Below are 14,651 nucleotides of genomic sequence, written 5' to 3'. Positions count from 1 at the left end.
AGCAAGACCTGAAGGCTGCGGCTGTAAAGGCCTGGCAAAGCATTAAGAAGGAAGAAACCCAGCGTTTGGTGATGTCCATGGGTTCCAGACTTAAGGCAGTGATTGCCTCCAAAGGATTCGCAACAAAATATTGAAAATAAAAATATTTTGTTTGGGTTTGGTTTATTTGTCCAATTACTTTTGACCTCCTAAAATGTGGAGTGTTTGTAAAGAAATGTGTACAATTCCTACAATTTCCATCAGATATTTTTGTTCAAACCTTCAAATTAAACGTTACAATCTGCACTTGAATTCTGTTGTAGAGATTTCATTTCAAATCTAATGTGGTGGCATGCAGAGCCCAACTCGTGAAAATTGTGTCACTGTCCAAATATTTCTGGACCTAACTGTATATGCCGGCTGTTTGACAGTATATGCCATTTTGCTACAGTATATACCGGCTGTGCATAGCAGTCACTTTATAATACTGCTAGTGGCTCCTCACTCATACTAACAGCGGCATATCCCTATATAGGGCTGTAGGACTCTATTGCTGACATGCGTAACCGCAAGGGTGATAAAGCTTCCCAGGCATCCTCTACGGACCTGTACTATGCTTGTACCACCTGTGGACGCTCGTTTTCTAATGGCCGAAGCTATCCACTATGCCGGGGCTGCGATGCCCCTTCTACCGTGTCACAACAGAACCCGTTGCCGGACCAGGATGCCGTGCAGTCTCTGGATTGTGCTCCGGCCAGGCAGCACCCCCGTCTGATGACGTAATGCCTGCATGGGCTCTTCTAATGTCTAAAAGGTTAGATGACCTTGCCGCTCAGATATCCCAGCTGTCCTCAGGCTCCCACAGCCTTCCCCCGGCCCAGCTCCCTGAGAGGAACCCGCCTGCTTTGTCTGGTCCCTCTTCCCCAGAACGTAAAAAGGCTGTTTCCAAAAGGCGCCATTGCGAACTCTACACCTCATCCGACTCGGACGATAGTCAGTATGACCGAGGTTCCGTGACCTTTAGTAGTCACGATTCTCAAGACTCTGACTCTGATTCAGATGTCCTTTCTGAGTCTAGGCATATAGAAAACACACTAATTTTGGCTGTCAATCACTCTCTGTCGATCTCTGATCAGCCTCCTGACCCGACTTCTCAGTCGACAATCAAGCGGGCCAAGAAGCCTCCTAAATCCTTTGCTCAGGATCCGTTTTTTCGGCAAATTATATCTAAACGGTGGGATCACCCTGATAGAAGGTTTAATAAAAAACCCTTCTCTTCATTCGCTTATCCCTTTCCCTCTGAAATGGTTAAGCCCTGGTCAGTACCCCCCGTTGTGGATGCGCCAGTATCCAGACTGGCTAAACACACGGTCATGTCTGTTTCAGACAACGCGTCTCCCAAGGACTCGTCCAACCGCGCAGTTGATGCTGCGGTAAAATCTATTTTCCAGGCTTCGGGGTCCTCTCTTCGCCCTGTTTGCCTTAACATGGGTCGCGAGAGCTATGGGTGTGTGGAGCAAGAACCTACGCAGAATGCTTCGCTCTTCACGGCTCCCTAGATTCAGCTAGTTTGTCAGCCCTATTGGCGGCCAATGCTGTCTTTGCCCGCAGAGTCCTTTGGCTAAAAATATGGAATGCGGACAGTGTCTCCAAGAAATCCCTGTCCACACTCCCCATCCATGGCCTGCGTCTGTTTGGAGAATCCCTGGACAAACTCATATCTGAGACAACGGGTGGTAAAAGTACCATTCTAGCTCAAAAGCAGCCTGTATCCAGGAATTTTAAAAAATCTCCTTGGCGCAGGCAGTCCTTTCGGCCTGCCCCCCAAAACCATCAGCCCAAGGATCGTCCCAACGCTCAGATCAAGGATCCGGTCCCTCAAGGGGCTCTTCTTGGCGTTCCCACTCCAAGCAACCTAAACCCAAAGGACCTCGCTCTGTGCAGGCCCCCTCAGCATGACGCCTGGTATCCCTCAGATCCGACTCCTGTTGGAGGGCGGCTTTTGCTTTTTCAGGATATCTGGCTAGACCACACTCACGATGCTTGGGTTCGATAAATCGTCACCTCAGGTTACAATATCGATTTCCATTCTCTGCCGGCCAACAGGTTTCTGCGTTCTCGTCTTCCAAAGTCCAAAACGCAAAGCCAGGCCTTATTTCAGGCCATAGCCTCTTTACAGAAAGCAAATGTTATCATTCCAGTGCCCCTGGAACAGCGGGGCAAAGGTTTCTATTCAAACCTTTTTGTCATTCCCAAAAAAGATGGCTCTGTCCGCCCTATCTTGGACCTCAAACGGCTGAACAAATTCGTATGGATTTGAACTTTCCGAATGGAATCATTGAGAGCAGTGCTAGCCGCCATGGATCCTGGAGAACTCCTAGCTTCCATAGACGTTCAAGATGCTTATTTACACATTTCCATATGTGTCTCTCATCAACGGTTCCTTCGCTTTGCCGTAGGACACCGTCATTTCCAATTCAGGGCCCTCCCCTTTGGGCTGGCCACTGCGCCTCGGGTCTTCACAAAGGTCATGGCGGCCGTCATGTCCATTTTACACCCCAGAGGCATCCTGGTCGTTCCCTATTTGGACGACCTTCTTGTCAAAGGGAGCTCTCTTCAAGTTTGCTCAGAAAGCGTGCAGATTTGCCTAGACACGCTGTCAAGGCTAGGGTGGCTTATCAACTTCAACAAGTCCTCCCTCATTCCTCATCAGCGCATCACCTTTTTAGGTATGCTGATAGACACGGCCCAGTCCCGGGTTTTTCTTCCAGAGGACAAGAGGTCTTCCCTGATCCGGGCTGCCCAATCCCTCCGCTCTCGCCGTCACACATCCCTTCGGAATGGAATGAGAGTGTTAGGCAAGATGGTGGCGGTCATAGAAGCCGTATTCTTTACCCAATTCCATCTACGGCCTCTACAACTGGATCTTCTATCCTCCTGGGACAAGAATGCAGCTTCCCTAGACCGGTCAGTCCGCCTATCTCGGTCTGCGCTCAGCTCCCTCGTCTGGTAGACTCAAGCCTCATCCCTATCTCAAGGGAAGTCCTTCCGCCCGGTCCACTGGCAAGTAGTCACAACGGATGCCAGCCTGATAGGCTGGGGGGCGGTGTTTCTCCACCACACTGTTCACGGACGCTGGTCTCCTTCCAAGCGCTCCCTGCACATCAATGTTCTGGAGATCAGAGCCATATTTTTGGCCCTTCAGAATTTTCAACCCTTACTATTGGGCCTCCCTGTTCGGATCCAGTCACACAATGCCACGGCCGTGGCTTACATCAACCGTCAGGGAGGAACTCGCAGCAGGGCAGCGATGAAAGAAGTATCCAGGATTCTTCTTTGGGCAGAGATGCACATTCCCATTATTTCAGCTGTCCATATTCCGGGGGTAGACAACTGGGCCGCAGACTTTCTCAGCAGGCAAGGTCTAGCGACAGGGGAATGGTCCCTCCACGACGAAGTGTTCCATCAGATCACTCTTCGTTGGGGACTCCCAGATGTGGACCTCATGGCTTCTCGGATGAACGCCAAAATACATCCCTTCATATCCCGGTCGAGAGACCCGCTAGCGCTCGGCTCCGACGCTCTAATCTTTCCGTGGTTGCAGTTTCGCCTACCCTACATCTTCCCTCCGTTTCCTCTCATTCCGAGAGTAATCAAGAAAATCAAAGCGGAGGGAATCCCGGTGATCCTCGTGGCCCCGGACTGGCCCAGGAGAGCCTGGTACCCAGAGCTTCTCCAACTGCTCGACGACACTCCCTGGCGTCTTCCCGACCGCCCGGATCTTCTGTCGCAAGGTCCAATATTCCACCAGAATACAGCACAGCTGCATTTGACGGCGTGGCGCTTGAATCCTTGATTCTAGCAAAATCAGGTCTTTCTTCTAAGGTAGTTCATACCATGCTTAATGCTCGGAAGCCCTCCTCCGCCAGTATCTACCACCAGACCTGGAAGACCTATCTTTCCTGGTGTGACCGTCATAATCGGTCGCCCCTTAACTTTTCAATCCCTAATGTTCTTACCTTTCTGCAAGACGGTCTGGACTTGGGACTAGCTCTCAGTACCCTTAAAGGACAAGTTTCTGCATTGTCAGTATTTTTCCAGAAGCGGCTGGCTTCTCGCCCTCAGGTCCGTACCTTTGATCCCTGGAATCTGAATCTGGTTCTCGGAGCTCTTCAGCTTCCTCGTTTCGAACCTATGAGAGAAATCTCTCTTCAACGACTGTCTTGGAATGTTGCCTTTTTAGTCGCCATTACCTCTATCAGGCGAGTGTCCGAACTGGCGGCCCTTTCCTGTCGCTCACCTTACCATGAATTTCCATCATGATAAGGTGGTCCTTCGGCCTTCCCCCGCTTTTCTCCCGAAGGTCGTATCTTCTTTCCACTTAAACGAGAACATTGTGTTGCCGTCATTCTGCCCGGTCCCGGTCCACTCTTTTGAAAAAGCCCTTCACACTCCAGATCTCGTCAGGGCTCTGCGGATCTCCAGAACTTGAGCCGTTGCGCAAGTCCGATGCCCTCTTCGTCCTCTCACAAGGACACAAAAAGGGCAATCCGGCTTCTAAATCCACGATTTCTCGATGGATTAGGACTGCCATCTGTGAGGCATACAAAACACGAGGTGTTGTTCCTCCTCAATCTGTGCGGGCCCACTCTACGCGAGCAGTGAGTGCTTCCTGGGCTATCCGCCATCAGGCTTCGGCGGCCAAACGTTGCAAGGCCGCTACCTGGTCCAGTGTGTACACGTTTACAAAATTATACAGAGTGCATACGCATGCTTCCGCGGATGCTGCTCTTGGAAGACAAGTCCTTCAGGCGGCAGTGGCCACTGCTCGTTTTTTTTTTACAGTGTTTTGATATATGTTCACTGCAGTTGCAGTCGTTAGTCAGCTCTTAGTCTCATTTTATACACTGTTAATGGTTCAGTTCCCACCCAGGGACTGCTTTGGGACGTCCCACTGTCTGTGTCCCCCAATGAAAAGGCAAGAAAAGAAATTACATTTTTGTGTACTCACCGTAAAATGTCTTCCTTGGAGCCTTTCATTGGGGGACACAGCTCCCACCCTTGTGGTTTTGGTTGTCCTTCTCCTGCTGCTTTTACACCAAACTGAGCTAGTTTCCTGCCTAGCTGGGGTATATGCTGTGGGGGGAGGAGCTAACACTTTTGCAAATCTAGTGTCACGCCTACCTGGAGACACCTTAATACCCACTGTCTGTGTCCCCCAATGAAAGGCTCCAAGGAAGACATTTTACGGCGAGTACACAAAAATGTCATTTTGTTCATTTATACTTTGGCTAACTTTTTCCAATATACAGCTTAGAATTATACTATGGGTCCATGCGATGGCTACATAGACAGACAGATAATTATGCATCTACATCTACATTTTGATTATTTATATACACAGATATTTTCATTACGCTTGAACAAACAAGATATAGCTTAGTGCCACCTCCACAGTCCCCCCTTAATAAAATATCTGTGAATATTATTAACGTTAAATTTTAAAATTTTGTCCATTTAGATATATTTTATTATTTGGGACTTATTTGTGACCTTGGGACTTTAATTATATCCATATCTATATATGTGGGCTTTCTATGGGATTGTTGGTTAATTTAACACTACAGACTTTAACTCCCCCTTAAGTACTCATTTTTATCTATTAAACATAACTCTATGATTTATAGGGGCTATTAGGATTGGCGCTATTACACTCATTAGGGCACATTATCGTGATTAAGAAAGATTGAATCTAGACCTTATTTAAAAATTAGCACATAATTAAAAAACAAAAAACAAAAGAACATTTGCTACAAATTGTCCATGGTTCTTCTTTCCGGATATGAAACAAAAAGGAAGATGCTTGGTCAGTGCAAGTCCACTTAGGGCCACTTTGTGAACCTGGATAATCTGGTCTTGTTAAAAAAAACAAACAACAAAACATGATGAGGCTTCATTTATACAGTTTGTGGTGCAGACTTGGAAAAACCTTCTGGGATAATGGGTAGACTAGCGGTCGCTTTCTGCTTCGGTTGGTTTCTGAGATGTGACGTCAACTCGCGTGTCACTGCCAGTGCTCAGCAGACTAGGCCGGAGAGACATCAGCCTGATGGGATAGGCTCTTCCAAAACTTTTCCCGAGATGAGAGAATCCATAGCTAGCATTTTATATTAAGTAAAATCACTGAATATATTCATATGAGTTAGTAGGAGACAAAAACATTTGTAAATGGTTAGATTACATTAACCAAACCACATTTTTGGGTCTATGAAATCGCTGAATTAAGTATTTTTGACTACTCAATTCGAACCCTCAACAGTCCCCCCTTGACTCACTTCTGCCATTTCCAAATACTAAGGGTACTGTGTTCCCTTAGGAAAAGAGGAAGAAAGATCTGTAGGGAAATGCTGCCTGACTGAACGTTGAGGCATGGGTGGAGGGGGAATGGGATTTTTTCACCGGTTTGAGACCAAGGAACCCTAGGCGAGTCCTCACCCTTTGTAGTTGGACTTTCCCATGTCTCAAGGCTCTCTAAGTCCTCTCTGCTAACTGTTTCGGCAATGATGGTTTGGGACTGTACAGGTCTTTTTGTAAAGGATAAATATGAGCAGGACGCTCAGTGCAGCTCCGGTGGATCGACCTTTCTGCAATGCGGGACGTGAATCCATGTTGTCCTGCCGTTGAGCTTTATCGAAATTTCTGTGTCCTTTTAGGATTAATCAGTCTCCTGACCGAAAACCGTATACTACTAACTTTGATTTAGGATCTGGAATTAGAAAATACACTTGTTTATCTCTCTAATTAGTCAATGTGAGGTAAATCCGGAGATATGACGATAAATCATGATATTCAAGTATGTCAGGAAGCCCTCTCCTGGTGTCACCCCCCCTTTCCTTCACACAACTGGTTTAGCAACAAATCCCATGGCCATGTCCTGTGATATGGAAATTAGGTGGCTTTAGGACAATGGACACAGGATGACTCCCTGCCGTCACCCTGTAGTAGGAGCTGCTAGCTAGTTAGCAAGGCTATGGAAATAGCCAGACAGAACGACTCCAGTAAAAAATGGTTCATATCTCGCAAGCCATATTTCCGATAAATATGGCAACCATAAAAATGGTGTCTCCGCATGTGGACGATGCCGGCACCCCCTTTTTATGGGAGCAGGACATTGGGAAATGCCCCAGGCGTGATATCAGCCAATGGGGAACTGGCAGACAGGTCATGAGTCCCCTCGTTCTGTAGCTAAATTCATAACTGTCACAATGAGAGCATTGGCGTCCGCCTACGACGCTCCCAGGCAAAGTTATGGCCAATATCCCCTTTGCTGGATAATTCTGATCCATGCAGGGGGAGTGGCAGTGCTTCCCTGTGAGGTCACTAAGGTAGGAGGGGACCTGGATCTGCCCAGGTTGATAACCCTACTTCGGCCATTTTCCAGTGTTCTTCTGCTCGGGGGCCTGGTTGGGAAAGACCTGTGAGAGAGTTCCTGGAAACCTGGTCTACAGCGCCCCCCTGTGGCCAGACGCAACAAGGTAACTGCTGGAACTGTGTATGCCTGTTTGTAACCCATGCTTTGATTGTAACTGTACTCTGACATATGTATATTCTGTAGATTCCCTATTGTATATATTGTAGTTTCTAGTGTGCTTTAGGCTGATTAAATTATATAATTAATCTTGGGCTGTTCTGTTATCTCGATCTAGAATCCCACGTCTGTGTGTTCGGCTAATAGTTACCGTAAATCGGTTGGTGGCAGCGAATTGTGCCAAGGATTATTGTGGGGAGGCCAGTGAGATTCGGGGAGATTTTATATATTCCGCCCGCGGAGGTCGGGGGAATATATACCCTACTCTCACCGGGGACCCTTCAATAATCGGCATAAGTAGTATAGCGGCCTCCTTGCTTATTGTCGGGCAATTCCATAATTGGCCTGACTATAAGAGGGGCGCTAGAGAGCGCGTCATGTGCTCTGTCTGTCGGTCGGGAGGTATAAAGGAGGGGTGACCCCACTTGTTACCCCCCGATTGTGACGTACTGGTAGCCAGCGCGGGGGATTTCTGAGTGACCCCCCCGGTGGTTTGTGACAGTCAATCATGAAAATTATACGTGCTTTGCGCTAGACCAAAAAAAAACATTTTACATTGGAACCTGTTTATTACTAAAGAGAAACAAAACACGCATTGGTTTACAACTTATTAGTTTGTTTTTTTTACATACCACTTGCATTATGTGGATTTTCAGCAATGACGTCGTTTTCTGCACTGGAAAGCCTCTGACCAGACCTGGAAAGAAATCTACACAACACGCACAGATTTGCATACAATGTGCTCATGATATACATCTATAATCAGTTTGCAGTCTCTAAGAATGGGTAGAGCAGGTGCAGGGTGTTTCTCTGACTCTTTACAGTTTTTCCTCATTGTTTTAAGAACGTGCTTCACAAGACCGGGTGAGTTTGCCTACCTGGGTACTGAACCCTGGCGTCACCAAAGCGCACACTGATCTCCAACTTTCACAGATGTTAGTCCATGTTACTTGGGCCATCATTAAGAAGAGATCTCATGGCAGAGAAAGCTTACCACCCTTCATCCACAGACCTTTCTCAGTCAGCCGGCTCCCCGCGTCTTGCACTCCACTCCTTATTGGTTCGCTTGTTCCTGTAGGGATTTAAGAACACAAGGAGTGACAGACGTCACTGACGTGACCGGTGTCATCGAGGCATGGTCTTTATGCATGGTAAAGGACTCCTCAACTCTAGGCCCGTTCACTGCTTCTTGGTCAGCTGCACCTGTGCAGGGATCTCCATCCGAGTCTATCAGCTCAGATCTAGACTTTCTTTTCGGCGTACCTAGCTTATTTGACAACAGGAAAGATCTATATCCTACATACATTTTGACTATCTTACCTACCTCTGCTCCACCCATCTAGAGAGGCACTTACGTCACTTCCTCCTGTACCGATAGGAGGGGAGGGAGTGGCCTAAATTTAGACTACCTCATGTTGTGCAAACCGTAGCAAATCCAGTGCAGAATCGACCACCATCTGGTTTCATCTATAAAAATAAAAACTAAAAGAAATATGCATTAGATCATTTTTATAACAGAAATGTTTCATAGTACTCCAATAAACATGACATAACTGTTGCAAAAGAAAGGCCAACTTTAAAGCCTATCCAATATGTCTGCTGTGCCTTTTACTGCTGGAAAAAAATATAATAGATATCTACTTTTCCCCCCTTTTTGTGTTTTGTTTTTATATACTATTTTGGCAAAATTTATAGGTTTATAACAGCAGACACTATAATTAAACAACTGATAAATATAACCTATACTTTACTGGGGAATTTTGAAACCTTACAACACGGTTCATAGATATTCTGTATCTACAAAAGAAAGGAAAGTAATCAAAATTGGCAGTTTGTATGCAAAAATAATACAAAACAAAAACATAACCATAAAAACAAAAAACCTAATTTGTATATTTCAAGAAATATACTTTCCCCTGCAAAATTAATTTAATTATTTTAGATATTAGTAGAATACTATTGATAATCTCCTGTCAAATTTTGAACTCTAAAGCCTGCTTTACACGTTGCAATTAGTTGTACAATCGCAATTGCGATGTGACACGTCCAGGTTGCATACGGGATCTTATGAGATTGCACGTAGGTCGGTCATTTGCTGTCACACGAGCGTTCGTAGTCTATGTTAAATTGATCAATTTTGTGTGCGATCCTTTAGATCATGTGTTCTGTGACGTATGCATTGGGCACCTTTTTTTTTTTTTTATTTATTGACTTGACAAGCGTGTGTAATGTGTAGGGATGCGTTTTTACTATGTCATCTGCCATTCAGCTCTGCTACATGGCCGCTGACAGCAGACACAGAAAGCCATGTAGCAGAGCTGAATGGCAGATGACAGCAGACACAGAAAGAGCCGCAATATCAGAATGAACTCGGGTGAACTTCACCCGACCTCATGGTCATGCTGCGGCTCTGTCTGTGTCGCGCCCTGATTAGCGGTCACCCGTGAAGGGCTCACCGGTGACCGCTAAACTCCTGAGTAACTGAATTGAGCAGCCCTCTCTCATATACTCACCGATCCCCGATCTCCGGCGCTGCACAGCATTCGCACTGCTCCGGCGGCTTTTACTATTTTGAAAAAGCCGGCCGCCCATTAAACAATCTCGTATTCCCTGCTTTCCCCACCCACCGGCGCCTATGATTGGTTACAGTGAGACACGCCCCCACGCTGAGTGACCGGTGTCACATTGCACCCAATCACAGCAGCCGGTGGGCGTGTCTATACTGTGCAGTGAAATAAATAATTAAATAATTAAAAAAAAGGCGTGCGGTCCCCCCCAATTTTAAAACCAGCCAGATAAAGCCATACGGCTGAAGGCTGGTATTCTCAGGATGGGGAGCTCCACGTTATGGGGAGCCCCCCAGCCTAACAATATCAGCCAACAGCCGCCCAGAATTGCCGCATACATTAGATGCAACAGTTCTGGGACTGTACCCGGCTCTTCCCGATTTTGCCCTGGTGCGTTGGCAAATCGGGGTAATAAGGAGTTATTGGCAGCCCATAGCTGCCAATAAGTCCTAGATTAATCATGTCAGGCGTCTATGAGACACCTTCCATGATTAATCTTTAAATTAAAGGATTTTTTTGGGTGTGTGTGTTTATTTACTGTAATTTACAGATTAATCATGGAAGGTGTCTCATAGACGCCTGACATGATTAATCTAGGACTTATTGGCAGCTATGGACTGCCAATAACTCCTTATTACCCCGATTTGCCAACGCACCAGGGCAAATCGGGAAGAGCCGGGTACAGTCCCAGAACTGTCGCATCTAATGTATGCGGCAATTCTGGGCGGCTGTTGGCTGATATTGTTAGGCTGGGGGGCTCCCCATAACGTGGAGCTCCCCATCCTGAGAATACCAGCCTTCAGCCGTATGGCTTTATCTGGCTGGTTTTAAAATTGGGGGGGACCGCACGCCGTTTTTTTTTAATTATTTAATTATTTATTTCACTGCACAGTATAGACACGCCCACCGGCTGCTGTGATTGGGTGCAGTGTGACACCTGTCACTCAGCGTGGGGGCGTGTCTCACTGTAACCAATCATAGGCGCCGGTGGGCGGGGAAAGCAGGGAATACGAGATTGTTTAATGGGCGGCCGGCTTTTTCAAAATAGTAAAAGCCGCCGGAGCAGTGTGAATGCCGTGCAGCGCCGCGCCGGGGATCGGTGAGTATGAGAGAGGGGGATAGACTGACATGGACAGAGAGTGAGGGACAGAGATAGTGACCAACTGACAGAGATTAGTGAATGACAGACATTGTGAGGCGCTTCAGAACGCAGCTTTTCAGCTGCGCTCTGAAGCGGACCTTTTTTAAGCTGCGGTGCAGAGCGCACACCTGCGCACATAGCATCAGACACCAAAATCGTATGAGGGATGTCACACGTTACAAGTGACTAGGTTCGTGCAACAAAACGCTCAATTCTAGACAAAGATACGATGTGTTTGCGATCAACGGTTTTGCGTTCAATCCTGATCGCACGTAGATGTCACACGCAGATACCTCACAAACGATGCCGGATGTGCGTCACTTACAACTTGACCCCAAAGACGGATTGTGAGATATATTGAAGCGTGTAAAGTGGGCTTAAGGATTAAATAAAATCTACTTTACTAGCCGGAGAAAGCACTTGTTAGTATATAAAACACATATAGGGGTAAGTTCACACAGTGCGTTTTTCGCGGAGTTTTTGCGCGTTTTTCGGGTGCGTTTTTGCTCAGAAAACTGCATGACTTTGCTTCCCCAGCAAAGTCTATAAGTTTTCATTTTTGCTGTCTGCACACAGCGTTTTTTTAGCTGCGTTTTTGTGGTGCCCACAGAAACGCAGCATGTCAATTATTTTTGCGTTTTTCACTCCGTTTTCCACCCATTGAGTTCAATGAGATGTTCAAAAACGCAATGAAAAAAGGAAATTGCAAATATAGCTGCGTTTAGTGCTTTTCTTTGACTAAAAACGCAGCTATAAATGCAAGGGGTGGGCAGTAAAGTGACATGTACAGGAAGAGGTTTCCTTCTGTCAGTAAATACAGAAGCGTGAATCCTCCCGGAACCGTCACCGCTGCGTCCACCTCCAGTCCTGTGCATGTCAGCTCCCGTGCGGCGCCATGTCTGGGCGGGAGGTGGAGGCAGCTGCGAAAACAAAAGTGAACAGTAGAAAAAAAAATGTCATACTCACCTGTCTGCAGACTCCCAGTGCCATGTCCGCTCCCAGCTCCTCTCCCGCTCCGGCTGTGTGCAGACGGCCGGGACACCTCCGATAGCTGCAGGACCTGGCGCTGATCACCTGATGCGGTCACCTGACGCATCAGCTGATCGTAAGTCTCGCGGTGACGCCGGCGCACGGCCGGCTTAACCTGTCAGCGGATGCCGTCAGGAGACTTCATCCCTGATTACCGGCAGCTCCTGCAGCGATCGGACGGGATCAAACTCCGCTCCAGGAGCTACCGGTAATCAGCACATAAGTGAGTATTTTTATTTTATTTTTTTTGCACTGATGCATCATCTGATTGTATAAACGGCTTTTATACAATCAGCTGATGTTTGATGTGATTCACATCCTAGAACCTGACACATCATCTGATCGCTTTGCCTTCCAGCAAACCGATCAGATGATATTGGATCCGGGTTGGACAGCGCGGGACTCTTGACCCAGGATTACTGCGGAGGGGGTTCTTTATTTCAATAAAGAATGAATTCTAACTCCATTATTACCCAGCGAGCTACCCGTCACCAGGGCAGTTGGAAGAGTTGGATACAGTGCCAGAAGATGGCGCTTCTATGAAAGCGCCATTTTCTGGGGTGGCTGTGAACTGCAATTCGCAGCGGGGGTGCCCAGAAAGCATGGGCACCCTGCACTGTGGATTCCAATCCCCAGCTGCCTAGTTGTACCTGGCTGGACTCAAAAATTGGGCGAAGCCCACGTCATTTTTTTTTAATTATTTCATAAAATTTATGAAATAAAAAAAAAAATGGCTTCCCTATATTTTTGGTTCCCAGCCGGGTACAAATAGGCAGTTGGGGGTTGGGGGCAGCCCGTACCTGCCTGCTGTACCTGGCTAGCATACAAAAATGTTCCCTGATTACCGCTTGTTTCCTGACTACATCTCCTGCCTGTTTTTGTACCTCGCTGCCCGATCCGGTTTTGACCTCTGCTTATTTCTGATTACGTCCTTGCCTGCCGATTCTGTCCGTTCTGCAATTCCTGGTTTGACCCTGCCTGACGACTACTCTCTCAGACTGCAGCCTTCCACAGGTAGTGATCTCCAGGGCCTTGTGTAATTCCAAATCCCTGTATAGGGGTTAAAGGGTTTCAAGGTTCTAGGGGGCCTGCTTGGTGAGTGGCTTCCCTCTAGCCTGTCCATTACAGTCCGTCTGAGTCTGTGGATCCAGGCAGGCGTTTCACTTGCTTTCTCTAGGATATCATCTAAGACCGGGCCGAATAAATATTGTCCCTTACATGGGATGGTGCAGAGTTTTGACTTTGTCTGCATATCCCTTGGCCAGAATTTCAACCAAAGGGCTCGTCTGGCTGCATTGGATAGTGACGCTGACTTAGCTGCTAACTTAGTAGAATCTGCCGAGGCGTCTGCAAGGAAGGCCGCTGCTACACGCAACTGGGAAAGTGATGATAACATCTCCTCTCTTGGGGTTTTTGCTCTTAGCTGATCAATCCACACTGCTAGAGACCTAGCCGTACAGGTGGCTGCAATGGCAGGTCTCAATCCCCCGGCAGAAGCTTCCCAGGCATTCTTCAGAAAGTGATCCGCTTTCTTGTCTAGTGGGTCTTTTAAAGACCCCATATCTTCAAAAGGCAGAGCAAATTTCTTAGACTCATTGGCGACTGCTACATCTAGTTTAGGGGCTTTATCCCAGGTTGAACAGGAGGCATCCTCAAAGGGATATTTCCTCCTAAAGGCTCCTGGAATGGAACCCTTTTTAACCAGAATCTTCCATTCTCTTGTAATCAGGGCCTGTACCATGTCTATGAAAGGGAAGGTGAGTCGTTTTCTTTGCTCCAGGCCACTAAACATACGATCTTGAATAGTCTTCTCATCCGGGATGCCCATAGTGGATCTTGCTGCCTTTACTAGCTTCCCCGTATTTTTGATTGGGAAGCAGGGGCGTAACTACCGCGGTTGCAGTGGTCACGATTGCGATCGGGCCCGGGAGGTTAGGGGCCCGCGGCCGCCCAGCAGATCAGCAGCCAGCTCCTTTCTGTGAGAGGAGTTGCGCTGTTCTGCCACAGACCACGCGGCGCGGCGGCTGCTATATGACCGGGTTGCCGCCGCTGACACCGGATCCCGCTGCCTGGTGTCAGCAGTGGCATTACCGCGCTCCCATCACTCACCGCGCTCCCGTCACTCACCGCGCTACCGTCACCGCTCTCCCGTCACTCACCTCGCTCCCGTCACCGCGCTCCCGTCACCGCGCACTGCTTTGATATTGCATAGAGCGGCCGGCGCCGTTCTATGCATCATCAGTCTTCCCCCGTGCCTGCGCGGTGCCATCACTCCTCTGCGATTGCTGTGTGTGGTGAGAGCACAGAGCACAGGAGGACACCGACTGGAGCCACGGGGGAACGAGGA

General features: G+C 47.7%; 1 protein-coding gene across 1 annotated transcript in view; it reads right to left on the bottom strand.

Annotated features, from left to right (window-relative positions):
• LOC142289641 (plasma membrane calcium-transporting ATPase 1-like) overlaps positions 1-14,132 on the bottom strand; it is an 88,896-nt gene extending 74,764 nt beyond the window's left edge. Inside the window, exon 1 of the mRNA XM_075333606.1 lies at positions 13,523-14,132. Within this exon, the coding sequence (XP_075189721.1) occupies positions 13,523-14,132 (610 nt within the window). The remainder of the gene's footprint in view (positions 1-13,522) is intronic.
• Positions 14,133-14,651: the final 519 nt, after the last annotated feature.

The sequence above is a fragment of the Anomaloglossus baeobatrachus genome, chromosome 2 (genome assembly GCF_048569485.1).
Source record: "Anomaloglossus baeobatrachus isolate aAnoBae1 chromosome 2, aAnoBae1.hap1, whole genome shotgun sequence".
NCBI lineage: Eukaryota > Metazoa > Chordata > Amphibia > Anura > Aromobatidae > Anomaloglossus > Anomaloglossus baeobatrachus.
The sequence above is the reverse complement of the archived record's forward strand: the minus strand, read 5'-3'. Positions and strand labels throughout refer to the sequence as shown.